This window comes from Bombina bombina, chromosome 2, assembly GCF_027579735.1.
Source record: "Bombina bombina isolate aBomBom1 chromosome 2, aBomBom1.pri, whole genome shotgun sequence".
NCBI lineage: Eukaryota > Metazoa > Chordata > Amphibia > Anura > Bombinatoridae > Bombina > Bombina bombina.
Window position 1 is genome coordinate 318,271,199 of NC_069500.1, and position 13,712 is coordinate 318,284,910.

The following is a 13,712-nucleotide window of genomic DNA, read 5'->3' on the forward strand; positions in this document are numbered from 1 at the left end:
CATGTAACATAACCTTCCCAAAATCCTGGCAAACCTATGCATGGGGGGCATAGGTGTACTCAGGGTGCCTTGCAGAAAACAACCTGAAGTATTCTTTTGCAATAACTTACAACAGTCTCTCCTAAATCATAGTAAAAAAGCAATGTGTCTGTAACAATGAAAATTGAAAAATTACCACCATATACTTTCTCCAATTTTTTGGGCTAAAACGGTTGCATCAAAGTCATCAAACCACTCCATGTATAATACCTTGGGGGGTCAACTTTTTAAATATAATCACATTTATGGAAAACAAATAAATTGGGGTATGTTAAAAGACCCCCAAAAAAGACAATAGGCAAAGAAAATATGTTAAATGTGAAAAAAAATCACAAACACATGTCAGACATTTGGCATTGCACCGCCCAAACAAGCCACCAAACCTATGCATAGGTGGTATCACTGAACTCAGGAGATGTTGGTGACCACATATTGGTGTCTTCTTTGGTAGTAACACATAACAGGAGCTGTGAATCCATGTCTAAAGTACAATGTATGTGAAAAATAACACAAAGAAATGAATGCCCAATAGTTTGACAAAGACTAGTGGTTGAATTAGTGTATGGAAAGTGTTAAAACACCTGCATTTGAAATACCCTAGGATGTCTACTTTTCAAAAATATATGGTTTTATGGGGGTAAATTACATTGGCCGGCTTCAGAAATGTCTTAAATAGAACATGGGTGCATGGGATGTGAAAAGGGGAAGTGTAAAAAATGGAATGCGCTTCCTAAACATAAGGCCTTCTAGCCCCCAGAGAACCCAACACACCTATACATGGGTGGTATCACTGTACTCAGGAGATGTTTTTGAACACATATTGAGGTGTTTTTTGGCAGTAACACATAACAGGAACTGGGAATCCATGCCTAAAGTACAATGTGTGTGAAAAATAACACAAAAAAATGACTACCCAAAAGTTTGACAAAGACTGGTGGTTAAATAAGTTCATGGAAAGTGTGAAAATACCAGCATTTCAAATACCCTAGGAGGTCTACTTCTCAAAAATATATGGTTTGATGGGGGTAAATTCCATTGGCCAGCTTCAGAAATGTCCCTAATAGGACATGGGTGCATGATGACCGATGTGAAAATTCCAAGTTGAAAAACTGGAATGCGCTTCCTAAAATTAAGGCCTTTTAGCCCCCAGAGAACCCGACACACCTATACATGGGTGGTATCACTGTACTCAGGAGATGTTGTTGAACACATATTGAGGTGTTTTTTGGCAGTAACACATAACAGGAACTGAGAATCCATGCCTAAAGTACAATGTGTGTGAAAAATAACACAAAATAATGACTACCCAAAAGTTTGACAAAGACTGGTGGTTGAATTAGTGCATGGAAAGTGTTAAAATACAAGCATTTGAAATACCCTAGGGTGTCTACTTTTCAAAAATATATGGTTTGATGGGGGTAAATTCCATTGACCAGCTTCAGAAATGTCCCAAATAGGACATGGGTGCATGATGACCGATGTGAAAATTCCAAGTTGAAAAACTGGAATGCGCTTCCTAAAATTAAGGCCTTTTAGCCCCCAGAGAACCCGACACACCTATACATGGGTGGTATCACTGTACTCAGGAGATGTTGTTGAACACATATTGAGGTTTTTTTTGGTAGTAACACATAACAGGAACTGAGAATCCATGCCTAAAGTACAATGTGTGTGAAAAATAACACAAAATAATGACTACCCAAAAGTTTGACAAAGACTGGTGGTTGAATTAGTGCATGGAAAGTGTTAAAATACAAGCATTTGAAATACCCTAGGGTGTCTACTTTTCAAAAATATATGGTTTGATGGGGGTAAATTCCATTGACCAGCTTCAGAAATGTCCCAAATAGGACATGGGTGCATGATGACCGATGTGAAAATTCCAAGTTGAAAAACTGGAATGCGCTTCCTAAAATTAAGGACCCCCAAAAAAGACAATAGGCAAAGAAAATATGTTAAATGTGAAAAAAAATCACAAACACATGTCAGACATTTGGCATTGCACCGCCCAAACAAGCCACCAAACCTATGCATAGGTGGTATCACTGAACTCAGGAGATGTTGGTGACCACATATTGGTGTCTTCTTTGGTAGTAACACGTAACAGGAGCTGTGAATCCATGTCTAAAGTACAATGTATGTGAAAAATAACACAAAGAAATGAATGCCCAATAGTTTGACAAAGACTAGTGGTTGAATTAGTGTATGGAAAGTGTTAAAACACCTGCATTTGAAATACCGTAGGATGTCTACTTTTCAAAAATATATGGTTTTATGGGGGTAAATTACATTGGCCGGCTTCAGAAATGTCTTAAATAGAACATGGGTGCATGGGATGTGAAAAGGGGAAGTGTAAAAAATGGAATGCGCTTCCTAAAAATAAGGCCTTCTAGCCCCCAGAGAACCCAACACACCTATACATGGGTGGTATCACTGTACTCAGGAGATGTTTTTGAACACATATTGAGGTGTTTTTTGGCAGTAACACATAACAGGAACTGGGAATCCATGCCTAAAGTACAATGTGTGTGAAAAATAACACAAAAAAATGACTACCCAAAAGTTTGACAAAGACTGGTGGTTAAATAAGTTCATGGAAAGTGTGAAAATACCAGCATTTCAAATACCCTAGGAGGTCTACTTCTCAAAAATATATGGTTTGATGGGGGTAAATTCCATTGGCCAGCTTCAGAAATGTCCCTAATAGGACATGGGTGCATGATGACCGATGTGAAAATTCCAAGTTGAAAAACTGGAATGCGCTTCCTAAAATTAAGGCCTTTTAGCCCCCAGAGAACCCGACACACCTATACATGGGTGGTATCACTGTACTCAGGAGATGTTGTTGAACACATATTGAGGTGTTTTTTGGCAGTAACACATAACAGGAACTGAGAATCCATGCCTAAAGTACAATGTGTGTGAAAAATAACACAAAATAATGACTACCCAAAAGTTTGACAAAGACTGGTGGTTGAATTAGTGCATGGAAAGTGTTAAAATACAAGCATTTGAAATACCCTAGGGTGTCTACTTTTCAAAAATATATGGTTTGATGGGGGTAAATTCCATTGACCAGCTTCAGAAATGTCCCAAATAGGACATGGGTGCATGATGACCGATGTGAAAATTCCAAGTTGAAAAACTGGAATGCGCTTCCTAAAATTAAGGCCTTTTAGCCCCCAGAGAACCCGACACACCTATACATGGGTGGTATCACTGTACTCAGGAGATGTTGTTGAACACATATTGAGGTTTTTTTTGGTAGTAACACATAACAGGAACTGAGAATCCATGCCTAAAGTACAATGTGTGTGAAAAATAACACAAAATAATGACTACCCAAAAGTTTGACAAAGACTGGTGGTTGAATTAGTGCATGGAAAGTGTTAAAATACAAGCATTTGAAATACCCTAGGGTGTCTACTTTTCAAAAATATATGGTTTGATGGGGGTAAATTCCATTGACCAGCTTCAGAAATGTCCCAAATAGGACATGGGTGCATGATGACCGATGTGAAAATTCCAAGTTGAAAAACTGGAATGCGCTTCCTAAAATTAAGGACCCCCAAAAAAGACAATAGGCAAAGAAAATATGTTAAATGTGAAAAAAAATCACAAACACATGTCAGACATTTGGCATTGCACCGCCCAAACAAGCCACCAAACCTATGCATAGGTGGTATCACTGAACTCAGGAGATGTTGGTGACCACATATTGGTGTCTTCTTTGGTAGTAACACGTAACAGGAGCTGTGAATCCATGTCTAAAGTACAATGTATGTGAAAAATAACACAAAGAAATGAATGCCCAATAGTTTGACAAAGACTAGTGGTTGAATTAGTGTATGGAAAGTGTTAAAACACCTGCATTTGAAATACCGTAGGATGTCTACTTTTCAAAAATATATGGTTTTATGGGGGTAAATTACATTGGCCGGCTTCAGAAATGTCTTAAATAGAACATGGGTGCATGGGATGTGAAAAGGGGAAGTGTAAAAAATGGAATGCGCTTCCTAAAAATAAGGCCTTCTAGCCCCCAGAGAACCCAACACACCTATACATGGGTGGTATCACTGTACTCAGGAGATGTTTTTGAACACATATTGAGGTGTTTTTTGGCAGTAACACATAACAGGAACTGGGAATCCATGCCTAAAGTACAATGTGTGTGAAAAATAACACAAAAAAATGACTACCCAAAAGTTTGACAAAGACTGGTGGTTAAATAAGTTCATGGAAAGTGTGAAAATACCAGCATTTCAAATACCCTAGGGGGTCTACTTCTCAAAAATATATGGTTTGATGGGGGTAAATTCCATTGGCCAGCTTCAGAAATGTCCCTAATAGGACATGGGTGCATGATGACCGATGTGAAAATTCCAAGTTGAAAAACTGGAATGCGCTTCCTAAAATTAAGGCCTTTTAGCCCCCAGAGAACCCGACACACCTATACATGGGTGGTATCACTGTACTCAGGAGATGTTGTTGAACACATATTGAGGTGTTTTTTGGCAGTAACACATAATAGGAACTGAGAATCCATGCCTAAAGTACAATGTGTGTGAAAAATAACACAAAATAATGACTACCCAAAAGTTTGACAAAGACTGGTGGTTGAATTAGTGCATGGAAAGTGTTAAAATACAAGCATTTGAAATACCCTAGGGTGTCTACTTTTCAAAAATATATGGTTTGATGGGGGTAAATTCCATTGACCAGCTTCAGAAATGTCCCAAATAGGACATGGGTGCATGATGACCGATGTGAAAATTCCAAGTTGAAAAACTGGAATGCGCTTCCTAAAATTAAGGCCTTTTAGCCCCCAGAGAACCCGACACACCTATACATGGGTGGTATCACTGTACTCAGGAGATGTTGTTGAACACATATTGAGGTTTTTTTTGGTAGTAACACATAACAGGAACTGAGAATCCATGCCTAAAGTACAATGTGTGTGAAAAATAACACAAAATAATGACTACCCAAAAGTTTGACAAAGACTGGTGGTTGAATTAGTGCATGGAAAGTGTTAAAATACAAGCATTTGAAATACCCTAGGGTGTCTACTTTTCAAAAATATATGGTTTGATGGGGGTAAATTCCATTGACCAGCTTCAGAAATGTCCCAAATAGGACATGGGTGCATGATGACCGATGTGAAAATTCCAAGTTGAAAAACTGGAATGCGCTTCCTAAAATTAAGGCCTTTTAGCCCCCAGAGAACCCGACACACCTATACATGGGTGGTATCACTGTACTCAGGAGATGTTGTTGAACACATATTGAGGTTTTTTTTGGTAGTAACACATAACAGGAACTGAGAATCCATGCCTAAAGTACAATGTGTGTGAAAAATAACACAAAATAATGACTACCCAAAAGTTTGACAAAGACTGGTGGTTGAATTAGTGCATGGAAAGTGTTAAAATACAAGCATTTGAAATACCCTAGGGTGTCTACTTTTCAAAAATATATGGTTTGATGGGGGTAAATTCCATTGACCAGCTTCAGAAATGTCCCAAATAGGACATGGGTGCATGATGACCGATGTGAAAATTCCAAGTTGAAAAACTGGAATGCGCTTCCTAAAATTAAGGCCTTTTAGCCCCCAGAGAACCCGACACACCTATACATGGGTGGTATCACTGTACTCAGGAGATGTTGTTGAACACATATTGAGGTTTTTTTTGGTAGTAACACATAACAGGAACTGAGAATCCATGCCTAAAGTACAATGTGTGTGAAAAATAACACAAAATAATGACTACCCAAAAGTTTGACAAAGACTGGTGGTTGAATTAGTGCATGGAAAGTGTTAAAATACAAGCATTTGAAATACCCTAGGGTGTCTACTTTTCAAAAATATATGGTTTGATGGGGGTAAATTCCATTGACCAGCTTCAGAAATGTCCCAAATAGGACATGGGTGCATGATGACCGATGTGAAAATTCCAAGTTGAAAAACTGGAATGCGCTTCCTAAAATTAAGGCCTTTTAGCCCCCAGAGAACCCGACACACCTATACATGGGTGGTATCACTGTACTCAGGAGATGTTGTTGAACACATATTGAGGGTTTTTTTGGTAGTAACACATAACAGGAACTGAGAATCCATGCCTAAAGTACAATGTGTTTGAAAAATAACACAAAATAATGACTACCCAAAAGTTTGACAAAGACTGGTGGTTGAATTAGTGCATGGAAAGTGTTAAAATACAAGCATTTGAAATACCCTAGGGTGTCTACTTTTCAAAAATATATGGTTTGATGGGGGTAAATTCCATTGACCAGCTTCAGAAATGTCCCAAAAAGGACATGGGTGCATGATGACCGATGTGAAAATTCCAAGTTGAAAAACTGGAATGCGCTTCCTAAAATTAAGGCCTTTTAGCCCCCAGAGAACCCGACACACCTATACATGGGTGGTATCACTGTACTCAGGAGATGTTGTTAAACACATATTGAGGTTTTTTTTGGTAGTAACACATAACAGGAACTGAGAATCCATGCCTAAAGTACAATGTGTGTGAAAAATAACACAAAATAATGACTACCCAAAAGTTTGACAAAGACTGGTGGTTGAATTAGTGCATGGAAAGTGTTAAAATACAAGCATTTGAAATACCCTAGGGTGTCTACTTTTCAAAAATATATGGTTTGATGGGGGTAAATTCCATTGACCAGCTTCAGAAATGTCCCAAATAGGACATGGGTGCATGATGACCGATGTGAAAATTCCAAGTTGAAAAACTGGAATGCGCTCCCTAAAAATAAGAGCTTTTAGCCCCCCGAGAACCCGACACACCTATACATGGGTGGTATCACTGTACCCAGGAGATGCTGCTGAAGACATATGAGGGTGTTATTTGGCAGTAACCCTTAATATTATCAGTAAATGTATTCTTAAATTGCTATTTTGTCAAAAAATCAAATTATTTTTTTTCCCCCCCAAACTTTGGCATAGATTGGTGGTAAAATGGTTGCATGAAAAAAGTCAAAATACCCCAAGTTTAATACCTTAGGTTGTCTTCTTTTAAAAAATATATACATTTGAAGGGTTATTCAGGGATTCATGACAGATATTGGTGTTACAATGTAACTATCGCCAATTTTGAAAAAACATGGTTTTGAAATAGCAAAGTGCTACTTGTACTTATTGCCCTATAACTTGCAAAAAAAGCAAAGAACATGTAAACATTGGGTATTTATAAACTCAGGACAAAATTTAGAAACTGTTTAGCATTGGTATTTTATGGTGGTTGTAGATGTGTAAGAAATTTTGGGGCTCAAAGTTAGAAAAAGTGCATTTTTTTTTATTTTTTCCTCATATTTTATATTTTTTTTTATAGTAAAGTATAAGATATGATGAAAATAATCATATCTTTAGAAAGTCCATTTAATGGCGAGAAAAACAGTATATAATATGTGTGGGTACAGTAAATGAGTAAGAGGAAAATTACAGTTAAACACAAACATCGCAGAAATGCAAAAATAGCCTTGGTCCCAGATGGTCAACAAATTGAAAAGTGGTCTGGTCACTAAGGGGTTAAAGTGGACTTTAGTTTTAGTATAGGCATAACTGTGGGTTTTATTATTTTTTATAGTGTTTTTGTTTCGTTTTTTGGTAATGTGTTTTTAATTTTCAGTAATTTTAATGTTTATTATTTTTTGTAACTTGTGTTAGCTTAGAGGTAGTTAAATAGTGTAGGGGTAGTTTGCATTGTAGGGTTAATAGTTTTGGGGGTTGTTAGGTGATTATCTTAGGGCAGATTAGGGGTTCATAGTGTAGTGGTCTTAAGTTGCCCTGGTGGTGAGGGTGCGGACGGGCTTTAGTTTAGTGTAGCATTGCATTCATATATAATGTTAAAATGATATGCATTGTCATGTGTAATGCACATTATTTTACGTATTGTATATAATTTAAAATTATTATTATTTTTGCTTGTCCATTTTATTATTTTAAACATAAATATATCATTTAAAGTATATAAATTATATAAATATAAATTTTAAATTATATACAATACTTTAAATAATATGCATTATGTATGACAATGCATATCATTTTAGCATTGTATATAAATGAAGCGAAAAAGCGCTTATAGTTATAATAGTATTGTATTCTTAATTGTATACTTTATAATAAAGTAGATTGCAGTCATGACGTAGGTGTAGGCGTTCTGTGGGAGTTAGATAGGCGTTCCAGGGGGAGTATAGGGAAGACATGACGTAGGTGTAGGCAGTCTGTGGTAGTTAGCTGGGCGTTCCAGGGGGAGTATAGGGAAGACATGACGTAGGTGTAGGCAGTCTGTGATAGTTAGCTGGGCGTTCCAGGGGGAGTATAAGGAAGACATGACGTAGGTGTAGGCAGTCTGTTGGAGTTAGCTGGGTGTTCCAGGGGAGTGTAGCTAAGACATGACGAAGATGTAGGCATTCTGTGGGAGTTAGCTGGGCATTCCAGGGCCAGGGGGGTAACCTGCACTTTGATTGGGATACATCCCCAGCAGTGCAATACATTCTAATCTCTGTCAGCCATGTTTGCCTTGTCACCTTTTTAGTAGCGAAACTTTACAGTGTGAGGCAGGTAGTGTAGGTGTGGTTACAGTAAGGTTACACAGGCATTATTTGAAGTGTTCCTACATTCGATTTACATAATCAAATGTCGATAAGAACGAATATTCATAAAAATTATATTATTTAAAGTTTATTACAGTTTTCGAATGTGACATTCGAATATTACATTTATACAACACAGTATTAGACTAGAAATACTATTTCCAATTTGAATGTGACATTCGAATTCGAATGTAGCATTTAAATTCTAATATTAAATTTATAAAACAGTTGTAGACTAGAAATACTATTTCGAATTTGATTGCTACATTTGAATTTGAATGTGACATTCAAATTTGAATATTACATTTATACAACACAGTTGTAGACTAGAAATACTATTTCGAATTCGAATGTGACATTCGAATTCGAATATTACATTTATAAAACACAGTATTAGACTAGAAATACTTTTTAGAATTTGAATGTGATATTTGAATTTGAATGTAGCATTCAAATTTGAATATCACATTTATAAAACACAGCATTAGACTAGAAATACTATTTCGAATTTGAATGTTACATTTCGAAATTGAATTGAATTGAATGTATAAAATACATAGCTAAAGATTCTATTATTCGAACAAATATTTTCGAATGTTATTGAAAATTTTAGAATGAAGATTCGAAAATAGAATGTTAGAATGTTATGTAAACATCCGAAATTCGATTTGAACGGACGAATGTATCAAAATTCGTTTTAAATCCTTACTAATAATTTTTTTTTTAGTTTTTAAAATGCTATACTATATTTTTCTGTTTTTCTCTCTTTTTGTGGCTTATGCATTTTAAATATATCTGATATCAGTAGGTAAGGGTCATAAATATCTAATGCAAACTTGCTAACAAATTTAGAGTAATGAAATAGGCTGAGAACAGTGTAGATTAAAAACAGCTGCTGACTGTGGGCTGCACATATATGCCTCTTGTCATTGGCTTACCGATGTGTTCAGCTCTCAGTAGTGCATTGCTGCCCCTTCTACAAAGGATACCAAGAGAGTGAAGCACATTTGAAAATACAAGTAAATAGAAAAGTTGTTTTAAAATGCGTGCTTTACCTGAATTATTAAAGAAAAAAATTGGGTTTCTTGTCCCTGTCATGATTCAGATAGATCATGTGATTTTAAACAACTTTCTTATTTACTTGTATTATCAAATTTTCTTTGTTCTCTTTGGTTGAAAAGCAGGGATTTAAGCTTAGGAGTCTGCCCATTTCCGGAGCACTACATGGCAGCAGTTTTGCAACAATGTTATACGTTAGCAAGAGCACTAGATGGCAGCACTATTTCCTGCCCTGTAGTGCTTCAGGCATGTGCACGCAACCTACCTAGGTATCTCTTCAACAGAGAATAACATGAAAACAAAGCGAAATTGATAATAGAAGTAAATGGGAAAGAAAAATTGTGGGTTTCATGTACCTTTAATACATATGGAACTAAAAGGTTAATTAGGAAGAAAGGTTTCAAGTGTTGGGGAAGGGGCATAGGGATAAGCAGTGGCGTCACTAGGGGGGTGCGGGCCGCACCTCGGTGACACCCTCCAGGGGGTGACACCAAAAAAAAAAAGTGCTGCAATTTCAACAAATAGTTTTCCTGGCTGCTTTTGCTTGTTTGTACTTTGCTCCTCCCCTGCTCAATTTCACTATGAATGTTGTGGGTGTGCCATGGGGCTTGCAAAGTTGCGCTGCTAGCCTACACCTGCCTGCCTATCTGTGCTCACTGCTCAGTGACATGCGGCCCAGGGCTGTGCACTGACAGACTTGGAACAGAGTCAGAGAGCAGAATTGTCATAGTTTGCGCGCCTAAACCTTTTCTTCAGTGATTTATTTTAGAGTGCTCTGTTTATCTTTCATTTGATGTTCTGCTGAGCCAGGGAGCAGCTCTAGGCATGAGCTTCATAATTAATGCAGTGCAGTTTACATATTTTGTATGTGTGTGTCTGAGTTTTTGTGTCTCAGTGTTTTTGTGTGTGTGTTTTTGTGTGTGTCTGAGTGTGTTTCCGAGTGTTTGTGTGTGCATCTGAGTATGTTTTTAAGTGTGTCTGAGTGTTTGTATGTGTGTGTGCCTGTGTTTTTGTGTGTGTCTGCTTTCTGGGGGGGGTGACACCATAACTTACCGCACCGGATGACACCAACCCTAGTGACGCCACTGGGGATAAGACAAAGGGGAAGTTGGGAGGAGTCAAGGGTATATATGTTTATGTGTTAAGTCTAATATATACAATCAAACTAACATGGAAAGCGTATAGTCAAAAAATAAATGAAAAGTGTCTTTGACCACTCACATTATAAGTCATGAGTAATATTAGTTCAGGCCCAATAGAAATCTGTTACCTGAGGGAAATGAACATGCTTGTATTACTTTACGCATCTATGCTATTTAACATGGTTACTGTAGCGTGCATCATACTAACACATTTAATACCGACAGAAGTTTAGATTAAAGGGACACTGAACCCAATTTTTTTCTATCGTGATTCAGATAGAGCATGCAATTTTAAGCAACTTTCTAATTTACTCCTATTATCAAATTCTATTCATTCTCTTGGTATCTTTATTTGAAATGCAAGAATGTAAGTTTAGATGCCTGCCCATTTTTGGCGAACACACTGTGTTGTTCTTGCTGATTGGTGGATAAATTAACCTACCAATAAACAAGTGCTTTCCAAGGTCTGAACCAAAAAATTAGCTTAGATGCCTTCCTTTTCAAATAAAGAAAGCAAGAGAATGAAGAAAAATTTGTAATAGGAGTAAATTAGAAAGTATGTTTAAAATGACATTCTCTATATAAATCACGAAAGAAAAAATGTGGGTTCAGTGTCCCTTTAAGTGCAAACCCTCCATAAAACTTGCATTTTTGCGTTTGACTTGTAATCTGTTCCTGAGTGTGAAACATAATATAACAAGGAAGGAAGGTTTCACCTAAGAAGGAGGCTCCCACAATAACAGCATTCCTGCTACTTGCCAACTTCACCACCCGATTGGCATCCTCAGGTGTTCGGATTGTGAAAACATTATCCAGCTCTTTGCCTTTACATGTCAGGGTTTTTGGTCTGTAGAGAACAAAGCTTGTTAATGCTTTAGTTAAATAATTAGCTTTGTCAGGAGTAAATAAATGGGTCACAATAGAGAAAGTCTTCTTAGAAAGTAACAAGTCATTTCACATTGAAATTACCACTAAAGTTAATGGAAAACAGCTCTGTTGGAATTCTGCCTTTTTAAGTGAAATTACTTTTAGTATTGGATCATTAAAATGTAATACTTACACATAATTAAATAAAATATTACACAAATCAAATATATATATTTAATTAAAATGTTATTATACTGCATGCATTAAAATATACAGAGAAAAAAACATTTTCGATATAAAATTATATAAAAACCTACAGAAAAAAAAATTAGCCACTACAGTTATTCAGAAATATAAAAATATTCTGAAGGAAGTTAGATTTATTTTTCTCTCCAAAAAAAAATAAAAATAATTCATGTTAATTTAATACAGTTTTATATATGACAACTTTTTTTACAGGTAATGTTACACTGTAAAATAAAATAAAACATAGTCTTATTAAAGGGACAGTCTAGTCAAAATTAAACTTTCATGATTCAAATGAGGTGTGCAATTTTAAACATTTGCTTTGTTCCTTTGGTATTCTTTGTTGAAAGCTAAATCCAGGGAGGCTCATATACTAATTTCTAAGCCCTTGAAGGCTGCCTTTTATTTCAGTGCATTTTAACAGTTTTTCACAGCTAGACAGCGCTAGTTCATGTCTGCCACATCAATGATATTGTGCTCACTCCCCTGGAGTTATTTATGAGTCAGCACTGATTAGCTAAAATGCAAGTCTGTCAAAAGAACTGATATAAGTCTGCAGAGGCTTAGATACAAGGTAATCACAGAGGTAAAAAGTATAGTAATATAACCATGCTGGTTATGCAAAACTGGGAAATTGGGAATGGGTAATAAAGGGATTATCTATCTTTTTGAACAATAAAATTGACTGTCCCTTTAAGTTGTGATGGGAGAATTGGGGAAAAAAATCAAAAAGTACAAGCAATTAATATAAAACAAAACTGAATACACATTTTACAGCAGATGCATGTGCTAGATCTGTTCATGAAATTACTAGATCAACACATTGTACAAATCATATTGAGCTTATTAAAAATGATTACCTCAATGCAAAAATAACTAATTTTAATTTGTTAGAGAATATTATGTTTGTATTACTGATTCTAGGTATATATTAAACACTCTGGTAAAGTCTTGTTTGGGAACTAAAAAACTTGCTGCTTCCAAGAAGAAAAAAGATGTACGGTTGGCCGGATTGTATGAGTATTGGTCCTTATTGGCTTACTTGCCATGTCTTTCAATTTGATCACTAACTGAATAATGGTAGCGCTCTTTCCAATAAGTCTGGATTTTTGGACATCTCCTCCAAATTTGGTATAATGTGCTGACCCCTAGGCATCCTCTCCTACATCTATCTGTTGCCCCAGATAATAGATATTTCAATTCTTAAGAAGTGAGGTGTCATGGTGTTAATAGTTCCAGGCTGGTTTCAAGCATAGTTGCAGATGATGCTGACTTGGTTGATGGTGGGGACTTTGAAACATAATGGTGGGGAATCTCCATATCTCTAAGTCAGCTGTTTATAAAGCATGGAAGTGCTGGGTAAATAGGATTCAGGTAAAGTGAATTTGACACAAGTCAAGTTCTCTCTATCAGAGTTTCCAAAAGGCACAGTTTTTCAAAATTATTAGGCTGCCTAATGAGTTTAGGTCTGTCGTGATGAGTAGGATGTTAATGATTCAAATATTGTAGTTAAAGGGACAATTTACCCAAAAACTTTTGCTCCTTTAATTTGTTCTCAATGATCCATTTTACCTGCTGGATCATATTTAATTGTTTACAAATAGCTCCTTAGCTTTTATATTGGCATTTGAAATAGCTGATTTTGCCTGTAGTATCCCTACCTTTATTGAGAGTTTCTATACTTAGGTATAAACTATTGAAAAACTATGTAAACACAGCCAGCAGAAGAAATTACACTCA

At 36.3% G+C, this 13,712-nt stretch overlaps 1 protein-coding gene across 2 annotated transcripts in view; it reads right to left on the reverse strand.

Annotated features, from left to right (window-relative positions):
- Positions 1-13,712, reverse strand: part of AIFM3 (apoptosis inducing factor mitochondria associated 3) — a 161,385-nt gene that overhangs the window by 94,967 nt on the left and 52,706 nt on the right. For both annotated transcript variants that reach the window (XM_053700492.1, XM_053700490.1), the window contains exon 10: positions 11,576-11,706. In XM_053700492.1, coding sequence (XP_053556467.1) covers positions 11,576-11,706 — 131 coding nt within the window. The remainder of the gene's footprint in view (positions 1-11,575; positions 11,707-13,712) is intronic.